Here is an 18499-nt window from a genome sequence, read left to right as displayed (position 1 = left end):
CTGAACATGATATTGAGCCCACAAATATCGTACCTCTCGATTTCCTTTCGTTAAGGGTTGAGCTCTCCAGGGGCGTCTGCTTCTTAAGTTGACCTCTCTTAATATATTGCGAACAGTGTCAGTACTAACGGTTACATTATGTGTTTCCTGGAGAATTAAACTAAGCTCTGGTGCTGTAAGAGTCGGTCGGCGTCGAGCATTTAATTGTCAAAAATGATCTTGCTGAGGGGTAGTAATGCGATGTCGCCCTGTGTGCCTTTCAGCAACATCACCACTTTCACGGTAGCGTGCACTTAATCGCGATATTACACTTTGCGTTGTATTTAATGCTCTAGCTACGTCGATTTGGCGCATTCCAGCTTCGAGCATACCCATGGCCCTTAGCATTTCGTCTCTGTTAAGATGTCTACGCTCCATAATGTCGTTTAATACTAAACAGAGTTATTTGAATGAATTCTGACCAGTTATCATTAAAAGATAGCCAGTACAGGTTAAATTCGAACAATTGATGCTAGGTGCTTTTTATACATTTGACAAAAAATGCACAAACACTTCTGCAAATATCCCAAATTTAGAAATAACTAGTGTGACTACTTCGTTTAGTAATATGTGGTTGTTTATTCAAAACATTTATTTTTAACTTTAATAAAATGATATCCCTAGATTTTTCCGGTGTGTGTAGAACGCACCGTATATATTATTTTTTCAATAAGTGAAGAATTAAAAATAAACATATTACCAAAAATGTTTACGCTGTAAAATGTCACAGTTATTGGTATAAACTATTTTTTAATGGGACGCCCTGTATATTATAAGTGTATTAGATAGCACATTTTTTTCCAATTTAAAAAACTTATCGACATTCGATAAAATATAGATACCTACCAAACTTAATTTATTCCTGATTTCAAATTAACCATGTATTTAGACTTAACTGTTTCACATCCACTATCTTTATATATTTTTTCAAATTTACATAAAACTGTTATAAATAAAAAGCATATGTGATATACAGGGTGTCCCAATATTCCGCGGACATAAAACTACTGCGTATTTTTGATAAGCTTCATATAAAAAGCTTTAAAAAAATAAAATATTTCAAATTAATTAACGTTCGGGTTTATTTCTGATTTTTGCCCTCTAACGGACAAATTAAGCACTTTTGTATAAAGGTGAATTATGTGCAATTAACTTATTTTAATTCGAAAAAATACGTAGTTCTATGTCATAGATAAAAGAAAATAATCTACTATTAAGATAGATATGAAACTTAATAGTAAAATTTTGGGTCAAAGCGCCCCTCCGTGTTTTTAGTAGAGACTACGTTTAACCCAGCGCCTTCGCCTTTTCTGCTGTAAATGTTTTTTATGTTTATATTTGAATTCAAAGGATTTATTTTTAAAGTTACACTGATATATTAGTATATCAGAGTAACTTTAATAAAACATAAGAATATATATATTTTACAATTTATTTTTTTATTTATTTTACAGAGTTTCATGTAAATGATCGTAAGTCGACTGGCTGTCTAATGAATAGATTGGGATTTATAGATTTTAAAGCGAACGAAAAAAATCAAACAACGAATACATACCATATATTTTCTTTTATCTAAGATACATACCTTATCGTCTTTTGGAAACACGTACATTTTTGCAGTTTTGTTAGTTTCTTTGCAAGATGCAACACAACAAGAAAACGCCATTTTTACAGTTAATAAATAATAAAACTATTTCTGACTATGATATTTAAAATTTAGATAGATAGAAAATTAAAAAACAAACAAGTATTTGCAAACGCAGGCCCAAATTCAATAAAAATCAAAATTTTTCCTGCGAAAATCAGGCTTTTTTCACTGAAAAGGTATTTGTTGATTTATCAGCAGTCATTGTCAAGTTGACAATATACAGGGTGTTTTCGAATTAGTCTAAAAAAATTATGGTGTGATTCCTCATGTGTTCTTAAAACAATTTTTATATAACCATTAGGTCTAAAGTACTTCCTTTCTGATCTACAGGGTGTTAAAAATTTAAAAAAATCGATTTTTTTGCTTAACATAAACGGTACACTACTGCTTGTTTAAAGAAAATATATTTTTTTCTTGACTGGCCATCCTTTTTCAACAAAATTGATCTTTTGAGTTTTTCTTGTTCATCAAACGGTTGCCGAAAAAAAATATACTTATTAAGAGCCCGCCTTAAGCCGTTTTCTAACGATTTTTTATTTTTTAGATTAATTAGGAAACACCCTGTATATACATATCACAGGCAACCAAATAAACTAGTAACCTCTAAAAATTATTTTTGCTACCACTAGCGACATATCGTGTTTTTAGTGAGTACTAAATTAATTATTTTATCAAAATTTCACCATATAAGTTTCCAGGCAATTATAATCAAAATTAATAATAATCATCTCTCAGAAAATAAAAAATAAACGGCATTACCAGACGAGTTTTGATTTTTACTCAGATAAAATTCAGCCCCCCATATTTTCATATTTTTTATTTTCCTCTAAAACGGTATATGGAAATTTAGAGAAAATTAGTATAAACCGAATTAGCCATTTTAAAACAAGGAATTATTGTTCTCAAAGCGTTCATAATTACAATACGTTTTGCCTCTTGTAAAGACTATCTTGGGACATACTTTATAATTTTACATATTTTGAAATGGCAGCCATATTGACGCCATTTTTTTTTTCGATGGGTATTCCTCAAAGAGGAAACCCAGTGTTACTTTTTTTGTAACACCCAGTAAACAGAAAAATAGCCGTGCTATGTGCTATTTTAAATTTTAATATTCGATTTATTTGCAATATTTTGCAAATTATAATATTATTTTTGATTAATTTCAACCCAACATGCCTGTGAACTACCAGAAAACCCAAAAATCTATATAAAGGTCTCGATAAAGCTTTTGTTCGAATCCAATGATTGGGGTTAAATATTGTTTAATGTTATGTTATAGGTATAATATATTATATAAAATGATTGCATTGCATTTGTAATAAAAACATTATAAAATAATTAACTACCCACATCGTCAAAAATTCAATTTTACAAACATAAATGAATGCCTTGAATATCGCGTTGACTTCAGCTAAACTTATTTACTGAAAAGGTTTTAGAAAAAAGCAGTGATATGAATTTGCCAAGAAAATCGAAATTTACGGAAAAAATATAAAATTAAATGATCAAATAAACCCTAATATAGGAAAATATCTGGTACTTACCTACCTATTTTTACTGTATTTCTGGCCAATTTTATCACCATTTTGCACAAACACAACACATCAAGTCAGTAACAAACAATTAATGATGGCGTTATTTATAAAAAAGTTGTATTATTTGAAGCCAGAGCCGCCTTAATTTATTTTTTTAATCCTTCAGTTGTGTAAACGCCGCGCTGAAGACCGCGCCAGCCGCGCTCTATGGTTTTTATGAAAAAAAAATCGTATTTTTACAATCTACTCAAATCTTAAAAAAGTAAATACAGTTTTTTTAGTAATAAATAAAAAAAGTGTATTCTGTTAATGAGTTTTATTATAATTCGCTTTTGTATTACTGCTTTAACCACTTTTTCTTAAAAATGTAGTAATACAGTATGCGACCATAGGCAACCAGAAAAACTGTCATGGAATAAAATTAAAAACAAATAAAAATAATATACGACAGTGATATTATTTGATTCTATTTATATTTATTTCACACCTAGATTTCACATTGAGGTAACTACCCACATTAATATACAAGATGTACAAAAAAAGCAAAAGATAATTAAATACCTTTCAATATCGTTGCATTTTTTTCAAAAATTTATGTTGCCTGTCTTTTAGGAAAGGTTTTACTCTATTTAAATTTTTACAATAATTTATCAGATATTATACAGGTGTTCACAAATATTACGTAAACAAAGCTATAAAAAGTCGATTTTTTAAATGGAAAAATCTTTTTTTCTTATTTTTAGTTTATTTGCCGTCAAAAATAAAATTGTCAGGAAGTGGAATTATTTGAAAGGTATAATATACTTGCAAGACCCCCATACTTGAAACCATTAACCCTTAAATTATATCCAGTTGTGTGAGAAAACCTGTATAACTTTGTTATCTTCTCAAAATAAAACCAAGAACAATTCAAAACATATATTTCACATTTTTACAATAAAAAAAAGTCAGGGTAACAATACAAAGATAATATAAATATACAAAATACTTAAGATTTTGTAGTTTCTTACAATTTTAAACTTATTTACATTACAATACATATACACAATAACATTATTAAGAAATTCAAACAAATACTATTTGGAATGTACACTTGGACATAATAAATATTATATTTATACCAAACAATATACAGGGTGGTCCGAACTGTATTCCGGACATTTTATCAGGATATTCTGCAGATAAAAATAAGTTAAAAAGTTCGTATAAATGTATGTGCTAAAATGCTTAGTTTCGGAAATACAGAGGGTGTCTCAGATACAGGTATCTCCGAAACTAAGCATTTTAGCACATACATTTATAGGAACTTTTTTATTTATTTTTATCGGCAGAGTATGCTGCCGAAGTTTCCGGAATACAGTTCGGACCACCCTGTATAATACACATAGATAAAGGAAACAAGTTTAGATTGGAATGCTCGGCTTACCGCCAAAACTTTAATTGTTTTGAGGTGCATACGTTGTAGGGCGCTGCTATAGCGGTTGATAAGGCGCGTTTAAAAGGCTTGTGAACTGTGAACTGTGAACTGCAAAAACCATCGTGGATCGTGGCAAAACGTCGGTTTCCAATCTTACATAGGTATTTCATACATGTCTTTTTGAGTAAATAATATTTGGCGACATAATTCCGGAAAAAGCCGAACCGCTCCGAAATTATCAAAAGCTTTGGAGAGCGACCGTTGTAAGAATAGCGCCAGATAGTATTTACATTATCCTTATGGGCACTTTCCAATCTGAACGTTTTCTTTATCTATGATAATACATTAAATAATCTAAGTATCTTCGTTGACAGTATCTCTGTCAAATGTCTTTAAGTCTTTCAGGTGAGATAGTCTTTTGTACTCTTTGTGTTTGTCTTGTACTGCACAAAAATGGATGAGCATATTTGGAAAGTCTATTGGCAATTTCGATTTTTTTTTCTCTGGTGTGCTAAAATATAAAAAAAAAGATAGTTATAAGAAAATTTGGAAGATTTTTCACAAAAATAATTTTGACATCAATCCTAGATCATTTCAATAACAAAACTGCACTGCAAGAAATGGAAAATAATTTGTTACATAATAATACCCTGTAAAGTAGAAAGACTAGATTCTTAATGAAATAATTGTACTCACGATTCGGTGTGCTGCAGATGCAAACTGGGTATACAACTCAATCGTGTTTTCAGTGTAACAAAGGCTTCAGTTTGCGGTAACAGCATTAATAGTCCGTATAATGCCCTGACTAAATGCCTGTCACAGGGTACCTCTAACAATTCCAGTCTCAAATCTAGAAAGAGACAAAGAATAACAGAATCAGAATTTTTCCAAAAAAAAAGAAAAAATATGAGATATTAATGACCGGTGTTCTTAAATCCATGAAATAATTGTTATATTCTTATTTTTGATGGAAACTAAGATTATTTATTTTATTAATTAGATTTTTTTTAAATTCGCTATTATTCAAGCATATAATAATATTTCAATTCACATATTATTTAACATTTTCTAAAAAAAAATAAAATCGTTTTTATTTGAGAAAAATGAATTATGAGATTTTTCTATGGTATCTTGAAGATAACTAAATTCAGGGGGAGAGCTACAAGATTTCTAATCAGATAAGACAGATGGCTGTCAGATCAAAAAAAGATCAGAAAATCAAAAGCGGTATACAGTGCCGCCGGATTTTACGTTTGTAGAAAAAAAAATATATATACTGGGTGTTTCAAAACAAATGCGAAAAACTTCAGGGGGTGATTCCTTGTTCAAAATAAAGGGTAGTTTGCTTCATAAACGTTGGGTCACAAGTCAACCATTAGGGAGATATTGTGGTCCAAATATGGCGGAAAAATAATGTTTTTATTTTTTATATTGAAAACGAAAAGAGATAGACTAATAAAATTTTATGGAAGCATTACTGTTATGAAAACACACTTTCTGGTAATTTTTTCACTTTTTTAAAATGAGTGGAAGGGGTTGAAATAAATTACCCCTATCAATCTTGTTAACGAAATTTAAAGAAAAATCTTATGAAACACATACAAAAAAATTAATTTGGATAGTTTAGTTTGTTTAGAAACTTTTTTATCTCTTGTATTTTTTTGATAAAACTCACCGATTTGAAATTAAAAAATAAAATGTAAAGCATTACATGTCAGGACAAAAAACATTTTCTGATAAAGAATCTAGTGGGCTGCTGTTACTTTTTAGGATATTCCTAATATTATTTTATTTGACATTACTCTACTGCAATACGTTATTATCTAGATGATTATTATTATCGTTATTATCACTAGATTCTTAATCTAAAAATGTTTTTTGTCCTGACATGTAATGCTTTACATTTTATTTTTTAATTTCCAATCGGTGAGTTTTATCAAAAAAACACAAGAGATAAAAAAGTTTCTAAACAAACTAAACTATCCAAATTAAAGCATTTGCATGTGTTTGATAAGATTTTTCTTTAAATTTCGTTAACAAGAATGATAGGGGTAGTTTATTTCAACCCCTTCTACTCATTTTAAAAAAGTAAAAAATTACCTGAAAGTGTGTTTTCATAACAGCAATGCTTCCATAAAATTTCATTAGTCTATCTCTTTTTGTTTTCAAGATAAAAAATAAAAACATTATTTTTCCGCAATCTTTGTACCGCGATATCTCCCTAATGGTTGACTTTTGACCCAACGTTTATAAAGCAAACTACCCTTTATTTTGAACAAGGAATCACCCCCTAAAATTTTTCGCATTTGTTTTGAAACACCCTGTATATATAATCAAAAACCTTTCTACCCGAAGGTGTAAGGTATACTAAATAAAATAAATTCACTTAATTGCTACACTATACTCAAATTGTTTCCATTTATTTTTGTCTCTTGCTAAACTTTTGGCTTCTATTAATGTTAGTCCTCTATCCACTATTGCATATATCCACTATCCACTATATAGCACTATCTTCTCTATAGTGTCATTCCATGTTTTAGTTGGTCTTCCCCTTGGTCTCTTTCCCTGCATTTTAGCTTCCCATACGCCTTTTACTGGTATGTCGTTGTTCATTCTGATCAAATGTCCATACCACCTAAGCTGACATTACCCAATTTTATTCAGGATCGAGTCTACTTTTAGTTCCTCTCTTATAAAGCTGTTTCTTAGTCTATCTTTCCTTGCTTCCCCAAGTACTCTTCGTAGATATAACATCTCCATTCTTTGGATCTTACTCTTCAATCTTTTAGTTAATACCCAACACAGCCAAAAATCAAGGTCGGTATGAATACTGTCTTGTATACACTCATCTTCACTGCTCTCGGGATTTCTTTTTTGTTTAAGAAACTGTTCTTAATGGTCAATTGCGTTCGACTTTGCTGCCATAAGGTCCTCTATAGTGCACTTGGCGGGGCACAGTGGGCAAGTATACATATGTTGGGTGGTTTGTAGTGCTCCACATTCGCAGAGGTTGGAGTCCACATGGTAGCCCCACTTGGCAAGAATGTCTCTCGATCTCGCTGTGCCCGTACGCAGTCTGTTAAGAGCTCTCCAAGTTTCCCAGTTTTCGTCGCTTCCTGGTGCCAATTGTTCCTTCGGCTCCATCCAATGTTGATTTGAGGTCTTCTCCCAAAGGTCCACATTGGTTCTAGGTTCCTCGTAGTCTTCTGTCGATCGCAGGAAGCTGATGAGCGGATTGGATGCCGTAGAGTAGGTGGCGTTCAGTTGCTGCTGCTTTGGATCGTTCTTTGAGTGCAGCTGCCTCTCTACGGATGGCAGGAGGGGCGATGCCAGCTAGATGGTGGATCTTGTCCAGGGGTGTTGGCTTTAAGCATCCGGTGATGATTCTGCTTGTCTCATTGAGGGCGACATCAACTTGTTTTGCTTTTTTTTTGTTTTTTTTTGTTTTATGAAGATAATATATCTAAGCTAAATATTATAATCTATTACAGCTGTAGTAAAAGGAGTAAAGGAAACAAAATAAGGTTCCAACCCTAGATGCAATATTTTTCATAAACGCCTACTTGTGCGGTTTAAAATTTTGATGCAAAATATAAACTATCTGTCGTGAAATGTCAAATAGCTTACAAACGTTTAACAAAAATGTTAAACGGTACTTACACGCAAATATTGGAGATTCAATTAATTGGACCAGTTTGTCTATTTCCATCAAAAAATCAACTGTTACCTCTACAGTTCCACTGTAAAAATTAGTTAAGGAATATACTTTAGCTTTATAAATGTTGTTAGTTTTCGTTCTTTTTTAATATCCAGGAGCTGTGAATCAAAGAAATCAATTAAAATTATTTTATTACATAATCAAAAGGTTTCAAAATAAAATTAAACCATTAAAATTTTGAATATTTTCTATCTTGAAAAACTAGTAAAGGATACAATAATTTAATCAGGTCACACACATGGCTGTAGCTCTGAGTGAGTAAACATAACGCCACAGTTGCAACAGGATTATGGCACCATGTTTTATACAAACACAAAAACAGTGTTCTATTTTCCTGTTGGAATAAAAATAAATATATTCACTAATATATTCACAGTTTGTTCACTACCCCGTTAGATATCTTGTGGTAGCTTACTATAAAAAGCCCATTTCACTTTTTATATGCTTGCTTGTTTAATCACTACTATGATATACAGATGCACCATAATCCAGCCAAAGGTTGGATTTTAACAGTGACAATTATTTATCATTTTAATTGAAAGAGAATTGTTTATTCTGTCAAATTTTGGATGTTTTCTATCGAAATCGTCTCTTTTCTCATCGGAGACAAAAGAACAAACTAAAAAAAAATATGTCAAGATATCTAGCTGGGTATTAAATATCCTATGACAAAACTTCGTAGAAAAAATACTAAGATTAGTAATAATTTACCTCAACAGAGAGGTCCTTTAACCTATTTCTAAGGTCCAATAGTTCGGACGATGTCAGTAATATCATATTTAAGTGGTCAACCATCAGACTTGAAAATTTTAAATTCGGTTCGTGTAGAAGTATTTCAGCCAGGGTTTTGTAAATATCTTCTGCATTAAGTAACACACATAATTGCCTTAAACAAAATAATAATGTTAATATATATTACTTTTAAAAAATGTAAATTTTTAATAAATAGTAATTAGTGTTGGGGCTGGTCCATTGAGTGGTCAATTGACCACTTCTTATTTGACCAGTCAAATTCGGTCAAAATGTCTTAAATAACATCTTACAATTGTAGAATGTTATCTATCATTATTTAATAATAATATGGTATTATATAATTATTATGCGTTTGTAATGTCCAATTTACTTATAACCGTCTTCAAGGAATACGATACTTAGCGATTCGGAGAATATCAATAAAAATATCGGAAAAAGACTCGATCCTAGATAAAAAGGAGAGAATCTATTCCCAGAAGAACTCTAACGCGCGACTACGTTGATCGTTCAACTTGTTATCAATGAATCTGAAATTGAAATACTTAGAGAGATATCAAATTTTAGAACAGCATCAAATGCATTCAATAATCGAATAACATTGACAGACGTAAAAAGTATCAAATCAGTATGTAAAACATCGTTAGATATTACACCATCAACTTGGTGGGACAATTGGCAGAATAAATCGGTACTTCACAATGTTGCAACAAAATTACTAAGAATGCCGGCCTCCTCAGCTTCTTGTGAACGAAACTTGTCAACTTGGGGAATTGTTCATAATAAATTATTAAGAAACAGGTTGACCACTACAAGATCTGGTAAACTTATGTTAAACAAAAATGGAAGGGTTACTGACCTCAATGTAAGTTCATCTTCTGAAGCTGACATGTCTTCGTCTTCAGACATCGACATCCATGACATCGACTATGAAGATGAAAATGAGAACTTACCACTGTCTACTTATGTCAATTAATTGTTTGTTTTGAATTAGAATAAAAGTATTTTTAAAATAACTTTTAATGTTCTCTGTTTATTTTAAATTAAAATAGAAACATATTTTTGTTAATTTTTTAATTTTATGTTTTTTATATTAAAAGGAAAATATTCTTTATTTATAAATTATTTCAAAATGATTATGTGAAATAAAATATTAATTTGTTTTTATTTGTTTCATTGTACTTTTAAAATTATTTTGGTCAATTGACCGGTCAATTGACGGAAAAAAAAACAAGGAAAAAACCAACACACAAGGTCAGACAGGTCAAATCCACAACCCTAATAGTAATACAGGGTGGTCCGAACTGTATTCCGGAAACTTTGGCAGCATATTCTGCAGATAAAAATAAGTAAAAGAGTTCGTATAAATGGATGTCAAAAAAGCTTAGTTTCGGAGATACAGGATGTAGAAGTTTTATTTTTATTTCGATTTTTTCCAAATAATCTCTGAACTAACGTCAATATTTAGATGAAAATTAGTGTCTGGGAGTTTTTTGACATGAGAAATTTTATTTTGATGTCAATATGACTCCTACATGTAGAGGGCGCCACCTACATATTTTTTAACTTGTTTGAAGAGTAATAACTTTTTGTCCGTACCTGTATAAAACCACTGAGTAAAAAAATATACATTCACAATGTTTTTTTACGTAAAAATCTGTTTTCCTTAATTTTTTTGAAGAAAAATTTATGATTAATTTAAAAAATTCAAAATTCCCAAATTAATTAATTTAAATTAATTAATTTTATAGTCAAATAACTATCTACTCAACATATTTATTTTTTGTCAATAATGACATGTATTGACTATTTCCATTGTAAATATCTTGAGAACGGTTGCTCATAGAGAGTTTTACCAAGAAACATTTTTTACGTAAAAAATCACGGATATGTATATTTTTCACTTAGTAGTTTTATACAGGTACGGACGAAAAGTTATTACCCTTCAAAACAGTTAAAACACATGTAGGTGGCGCGCCCTTCAAACAGGAGTCATATTGACATCAAAATTAAATTTCTCATGTCAAAAAACTCCCACACACCAATTTTCATCCAAATATTAACGTTACTTCATAAATTATTTGAAAAGAATCGAAATAAATATGAATCTTCTACACCCTGTATCTCGGAAACTAAGCATTTTAGGACATACATTTATATGAAGTTTTTTATTTATTTTTATCTGCAGAATATGCTGCCAAAGTTTCCGGAATACAGTTCGGACCATCCTGTATACTGGATAAAGGCCTACACAGACGCTCAGAGTTATCGCTCAACCCATAATTTTAATTAACTTCATAATTTTGAGATTGCTTTAAATGTCTAGAACTAGAAAATGATATCAAATAAATAAAATAATTTTATTGAGAATCCACTAGGCCTAAAATTATACTAGAGCATTGCATTTATAAAAACACAATTTTCATGTAAAAATGTACTTAAATCCCTCTGTATTTCTACGAAAATATTTTTAAACAGGGCGTTATTACAGATAAAAAAATTGTCATCAAAAAACTAAACAGAAAACCTGATCATCGAACTTTTTCTCAGAACACTGACTCACCCTGTAGAAAGAAATATTTTTATATACACTTACCGAATTATAAAAGCTCCCCGCTCATCTAACAAGCGTTTATCTGTACTAAATGAAGATAGTAAACTAACAATAAATTTATTATAGTAAGTATTGTTCTCTAAAAATAAATTTACTTGTTAGCATATCCAAAAAAGAATCAACCTTAAAAAATATTACTTTTGGCACTTAAGTTTGTCGACTTTGGTGAAGAGATCACTTCAGCTATCACTACCAAACACTGCTGAACGACTTGGTCCGCTTCATCAGATAGTGTTCTTTGTAAAGCTGGGAACAGTACGTCTATATAATCTACCATCTGTATAAATATAAATAGTTTTATGTAAATATGTTTTTTACAAACACCGATGGTTAGTAAACCGTTACCTTGCTTGGTAATTTCGTATATAAATCATATATCCATTTTAATACGGCTACTTTGGTTTGAATTGAGTTGTGTGCAAGGTATTGTGTTAAAACGTCCACAACGGAGTGAAGATCTATATCATGACCCATACTTTGATCGAAGTCTAAAAATATACAATTTATAAATCAAGTGTTATACTACATTTAAACTTATTTACTGATTTATATTGTTAACGTTCAATACAAAATAAAATCAATAAAATTATACAACAACATGCTATAAAAAATTAATATAAGGATTAATCAAACCACAAATTGAATAACAATGTGGAAATAGGTGAATTTGTTAGACATTTGTAGTAAACGAAACTATTTTTAGTCATACTTAATAAGAAAATCTTAAAACATCAAGTAGATTGTTGTGACTGACGTTAAATTAATATACAGGGTGGTCCGAACTGTAGTCCGGAAAAGTTAAGTAAAAAAGTTCGTATAAATTATGTCCTAAAACGCTTAATTTCGGAGATACAGGGTGTAGAAGTTTCGTTTTTATTTTCATTTTTTCCAAATAATTTCTACAGTAACGTCAATATTTGGATGAAAATTGGTGTCTAGGAGCCTTTTCACATGACAAATTTGATTTTGATGTCAATATGACTCCTACTAGTAGAGGGCGCCACCTACATATTTTTTAACTTGTTTGAAGAGTAATAACTTTTCGTCCGTACCTGTATAAAACTACTGGGTGAAAAAGTATACATTTACATGGTTTTTAAGGAAAAAAGATCTCTTGGTAAAAACCGCTAGGAGTAATGGTTCTCGAGATATTTGGAATCGAAATTATCAATACCTGTCATCATTGACATAAATTAAACATGTTGACTAAACAGGGCCTATTTTACCATAAGGCCGATAAGGCCCGGGCCTTGGGCCCGGTGGTCTGTGGGGCCCGTTAAAGGTTGTGAAATATTCATAATTTCAAATGTAAATTTGTTATTGTTAAAAAAAATTGTTTATTTTTTAAAATTAGAATTAATTGTTTTTTTTCATTATTTATTTTGTTGAATATAATAATGTTAATTATTTTTTTTTAAATTATTAAAAAAATAAAAATAATTGTTTTATTTTTTTAACCCAAACTAACAAGAGAATTTTTGAATTTTATTGAAAAAGAGGCCCCGAATTTTTGCTTGGGCCTTAGGGCCCGACTAGATGAAAAATAGGCCCTGTGACTAAATAGTTATTAAACTGAAATCATAAATTTGAAATGTTTTTGTGTAAAAAGTCCAACAGAAACTTTTTATCACTATTTTTTCAAAGAAAAATGTATGAATAATTTAAAAAAATAAAAAGTTTCCGAATTTACTATTTCAGTCAAATAACTATCTACTCAACATGTTTATTTTTTGTCAATAATGACGTATTGACTGTTTCCATCTAAATATCTCGAGAACCATTACTCGTAGCGATTTTTACTAAGAGATATTTTCTACGTAAAAAATCACGGAAATGTATATTTTTTCACCCAGTAGCTTTATACAGGTACGGTCGAAAAGTTATTACTCTTAAAAAAAGTTAAAACATATGTAGGTGGCTCCCCCTGCAAATACGAGTCATATTGACATCAAAATCAAATTTCTCATGTCAAAAAACTTCCCACCAATTTTCAACTAAATATTGACGTTACTTTAGAAATGATTTGGGAAAAATCGAAATAAAAATGAAACTTCTACACCCTGTATCACCGAAAAAAAGTATTTTAAAAGATACATTTATACAAACCTTTTTATTTATTTTTATCTGCAGAATATACTGCCGAAGTTTCCGGAATACAGTTCGGACCACCCTGTATATAAATTAAATTAATATAATTTTGTTTTAAACACAGTTTAAAGCCTTTTTACAGCCCTGCTGTGCTTGAAAATTTATTTTTATAACTCTGACCTCTATATATGAAACTTTACACATGAACTCTGCGTTTAAATACTTTTACTCTGTATATGAAATATACAAAATTGTTGGATAATTAATTTATAGTTTACTGGGATTCACAGACCTTCTTCAATGATATTTTCAGTTTCTGAGCAACTAAGTAGATTTTTTTTTACTCATACATGTTCACTTTTAATTTAAACTCTCAATTAAAAATTAACAATAAATAAGTAATTAAAGTTAACTTACCACTTTGCCTAACCTCCTCATTGGTACCTGATGGTTCGTTCTCATCTTGCAAAGCAATAAGCTTCATTAAGGTAAAATTCACCGCAGTGGCTGTCTCTTTAATATCTGTGGCTAAATTAAGGAGAAATACAATTAAGTATACAGTAAAACCAAAAAACAAAATAGAAGACCCCCAAGTTTAAATATCTTACTTTTAGAAAATCTTGTATAATTCATATCAATCATACAATAAACTATGAAGAAGATTATTGATAAATTGTAATAGTAATAGTAAGTTCTGTGAGTTACCAAAAAAAGATATTCTTATCATATTTTCAATTTTTCAGAATTCTTATCTAAAGTAAATATATAACAGACAGAAACATATAAGTATTTTGTTATTATGATAGTAAACTTAAACCAAGAAAAATCTACATTAAATGTATAAGAATTTGTTATCATGCAATACCACCACAAACATACTTTTATATACTACCTATATACCATTTTATTAGAAAAAAATCACCAGAAAGTTAAAAAAATACATAACAAACATATAAAAAAGAAAACGAAGGATACTTCTCCGAGCTTCCGCTTCATAAGCCAAGCAAGGCAGGATTGCCGTGAATATTCCAGACATGTAAGGCAGCATGGCAGGTCCAGACAACTGTACAAATTCTTTTATCCATGTAATAGCCGTAAACTAAAAATTCAAACCATTAAAACGCTATACTATAATAACACGGTGATATTAGGATGGGCAAAAAAAATCGACTATTTTTTTTCACTTTTTACTCTGAAAAAAGGTTAGTAAACACCTCAAAAAAGTTCTCTCCAAGTATGAGCTCTTAATTTTAATAGGAAGATACTCCGCCTTTCAGTTTTTTATTTTTTCCTTCTTATTAGAAAGAAAAATTCATACCTCGCTATTTACTATTTGGAAAAAATATCTCATATATTTGTAAAGCCGCGTCCAAGCTAAGCGAACAAAACGTTCGCGAACTTTTATAATTATCGCTATATACATAGCAGCAGGTCGTAAACGACGGTACAGCCCATCGCATCGGTCCCGCGGACAGAGGTGCGGGGAAGAATGCGACAACCAGTTTGCTCTGTAGATCTAGGATGCGCTTAGCGCATTTTATTAAATAAATTAACCGGTAAACAGTTTAAGAACTTTTGTCGTTGAAGAATCAATATTTAGCAGGCGGGGGGTTACAGGGGTCTTTTGGTAGATTATTCGTTATAGTGTATTTTTAAGACCTGTATTCATTTTCAGCCGATTCTACCAGGTGTTTCTCAAAAGGGGCTCACCTTTTTTACTTTTTTATTTTTTCAGATAATACAACGAAATTTGGTTTGTTAGTATATGACATAAATCGGGATTGATTGACGTATTCAATTACCTTCGGTCGCTTCCTGTTTCACCGGAAATGACTACAACTTTGGATTTTTAGATTGTGTTCCTAAGTACTTTTTTACTTTATTTGATAGAAAATGACATTCTGAATAGAATGACAGGCCATACGTCAATTTTAGACATTTCCAATTAAATAAAAACAGCATTTTAAATTTCAATCTAGAGTGCCAAGAGTTAAAACTATTAATTTGTAATCAAAGAACTTTGGAAACATATATTTGAACATGTAATTTTTTTTCGTATCCTTTCATGGCCGCTTAAAAGATGCCCAAATCGTATTTTTAATGATAACTCCAATTTTTCAAATGGTACAAGGCTGGCTCAGCATATTTGGAAAAAGCATTTTTTACGAATAATTTGGTACCACATACTTGGTATTTGGAGTAAAATTGTCGTTACGTTTATTATTTATGGCCAATTTTTAATTGAAAATGTCAAAAGTTGACATATAATATATCATTCTATTTAGAATGTCATTTTCTATCATATACGGTAAAAAATACCGAGGGTACCATTTAAATCAAAAGTTGTTGTCATTTCCGGTGAAATAGGTAGTGACCGAAAATAAATGAAAACGTCGATCAATCCTGATTTATGTCCTATACTAACATACCAAATCTCGTTTTTTATCTAAAAAAAATAAAAAAGTTATAGAAGTGAACCACTTTTCAGAAACACCCGATATATTTATTTCTAAAAATGTAATGGTAAAATTTCATTTCCGGTGTCAAACTTCCTATTAAGTAGTAATTTTTAATTTCAGAATCCCATAATAATTCCGGTTTTTAATAAAAATAATCATAAAGGTCTTTATTAACAAAAATGAAATTATATGGACGAAGTCTAGCTATTCACACTCAACCCACAATAAAATTAAAATTATAAAATCTTTTCTTTGTGTAAACAAATTAATTGTAAATGTTTTTCACGATCCCTAGTCCTATTCAATAACTGCGTCTCCCATTGTCGAATACTCGGTAAAAAATAAAAATCACAGATGGACGCCCGCAATTAAATGAGACCCTTGCAAGTGTCCGCTACAATGTCCGCCGAAATGCACGCCGTTCGCTCCTTTTGATTTACCGACACCCGTCGGAAAAAGAACGCGCGCGCTCTAGCATAGGCAGACGCACGCTCTGGCGTACAAGCTAGCCGTTCGACGCTCCGCGCTCCTTAATAGGCCTAGGCTAGCTGTACTTGTTGGCTTTATTATTTATAAATCTACCTATCTCACAATTTTCATTTAGTATCTGTTTAATTTTATATGTTCGCGACCATTTTGTTCGAGTAGCTTGGACGCGGCTTAACTTAGAGTCAATGATTCATTAAATTTCGAGTAAATAACGTTTTTGTGACAAATTTTATATAAAAAGTATTGATCTAGAAGAAAAAAAAATATTTTTATTAAAAAAAATTATAAAAAAGTATTTTTTTATTTAACTATTATCAACTAAGGTATAATTGAATGGGAATTGTTCGAATTACTAATCAAAAACTATTAAAGTTATTGTGCACTTAAGTTTGACGATGAATATCTTTTAAACAGTTATATATAGTTAATTTTCTTAACCCACCCTAAATGATATACTCACTTGAACTAATTCATCGTTCTTTTCCTGTGCATGATGGATCAAAATATTGATCATAGCTCCAAAATTAACTCTGGAAGGATCACTTTTAATACTTCTTAGAAACTCTCCCAGGGTTGTTTCACACATTTTCTTAATTTCTATATTCGTGTCCTCCAATATTTTAAATAAACCATCTAATATTTCGGGTAAGTAACTAATTAGATCAAGACTAGGTTCACTATTTAATACTGATATCCAGGATATAACGAAATGGCGAGTGAACGGATTTCTGGTGTATATTCTTTCACGTAAAAGCGGAATGAACCCATCTAAGTCAAATAGATTACTTTCTGCTACAATGTCCTAAAACATAGGAGTACTTTGAAATGTGTAAAATCAAAAGAATAAAAATTATGTTACCTTTAACAGCCTGTCCAATAATTCAGAGGCATTTTTAATATTCTGGTCAGAGTCTGTGGAAATCTGACTTAAAGAACTAAATATCGATGTAAAATGGGGAAGGACATCGCCTCTTGATACCTTAACAACATTATACAATGATTCACAAGCATAATAACGGACACGCAAGTCTTGGTCAGCTAGACAACCCAAAATAGGCTTAATTAACCCATCAGTATATCCTCCGGTATCCTGATTAATTTAAAATACATAAATTGTATGAAAAATCATCAAATTGTTAAAGTCACCTTTCCCAAAGCTATAGCAATCGCAGCCAAACCTATAAGTCCACCTTTTTTCGAGTGAGGATTTGGGGACATTGCAAAATCTTGTCCCAGTACCTTTAAAAGACGTTTAATCTGCCCGGTATTATTTGAAGCAGCGAAATCTTTTACCATTCTAGAAATAATATGAATTTTAGGAGATGATCAAGCGATTAACTTAAACCTACTTTTCTATTTCTAAAGCTGCAGCTTTCCTCTTGTCGTATATTTTATCGTTCAAAGCTTTAACACAGGCCGCACTAAGAGGTGCATAATCTTTGTCCGACATTATAATAAAATAATTATTAAATAATCTATAAAATTCACAAACTATATTATTATTTTGATGTACTTAACCTATTTTGTCAGTGTCAATGTCAAAGTCATTGTCGTCATATGACGTTCAAAGCTAGTTCAAACAAAGGAACCAAACACCTCTTTCTAACGAAAAACAGCAGGATGCAGCAGGATATTTTTATAACTTAAAAATACTCGTCTGTAAAAGAACAGATTATGCCTAAATTATTAGATTCAGTAAACAATTGTTGTACACTACACAGCTGCAAGAAAACAAGAAT

The 18499-nt window shown here is 30.7% G+C and overlaps 1 protein-coding gene across 2 annotated transcripts; it reads right to left on the bottom strand.

The window, feature by feature from the left end:
* Positions 1–4546: 4546 nt before the first annotated feature.
* LOC115888018 (protein VAC14 homolog) lies at positions 4547–18298 on the bottom strand. Of its 2 annotated transcripts, none has more exons than XM_030907583.1 (14): positions 18110–18298; positions 17907–18057; positions 17620–17850; positions 17221–17562; positions 14788–14911; positions 14230–14340; positions 12070–12212; positions 11863–12001; positions 11707–11803; positions 9072–9246; positions 8576–8694; positions 8303–8382; positions 5339–5492; positions 4547–5153 (listed from the first exon to the last, which is right to left on the bottom strand). In XM_030907583.1, the coding sequence occupies exons 1-14, from the start codon at positions 18208–18210 to the stop codon at positions 4997–4999; spliced, it is 2124 nt and encodes a 707-aa protein (XP_030763443.1). In that variant the 5' UTR covers positions 18211–18298; the 3' UTR covers positions 4547–4996. The 2 variants fall into 2 exon arrangements, with proteins under 2 accessions (XP_030763443.1, XP_030763444.1); XM_030907584.1 differs by having other exon boundaries at positions 14230–14334.
* Positions 18299–18499: the final 201 nt, after the last annotated feature.

The sequence above is a fragment of the Sitophilus oryzae genome, unplaced genomic scaffold, assembly GCF_002938485.1.
Source record: "Sitophilus oryzae breed Bouriz unplaced genomic scaffold, Soryzae_2.0 scaffold_682_pilon_pilon, whole genome shotgun sequence".
Classification (NCBI taxonomy): domain Eukaryota; kingdom Metazoa; phylum Arthropoda; class Insecta; order Coleoptera; family Curculionidae; genus Sitophilus; species Sitophilus oryzae.
This window is presented reverse-complemented; position numbering and strand designations above follow the sequence as displayed.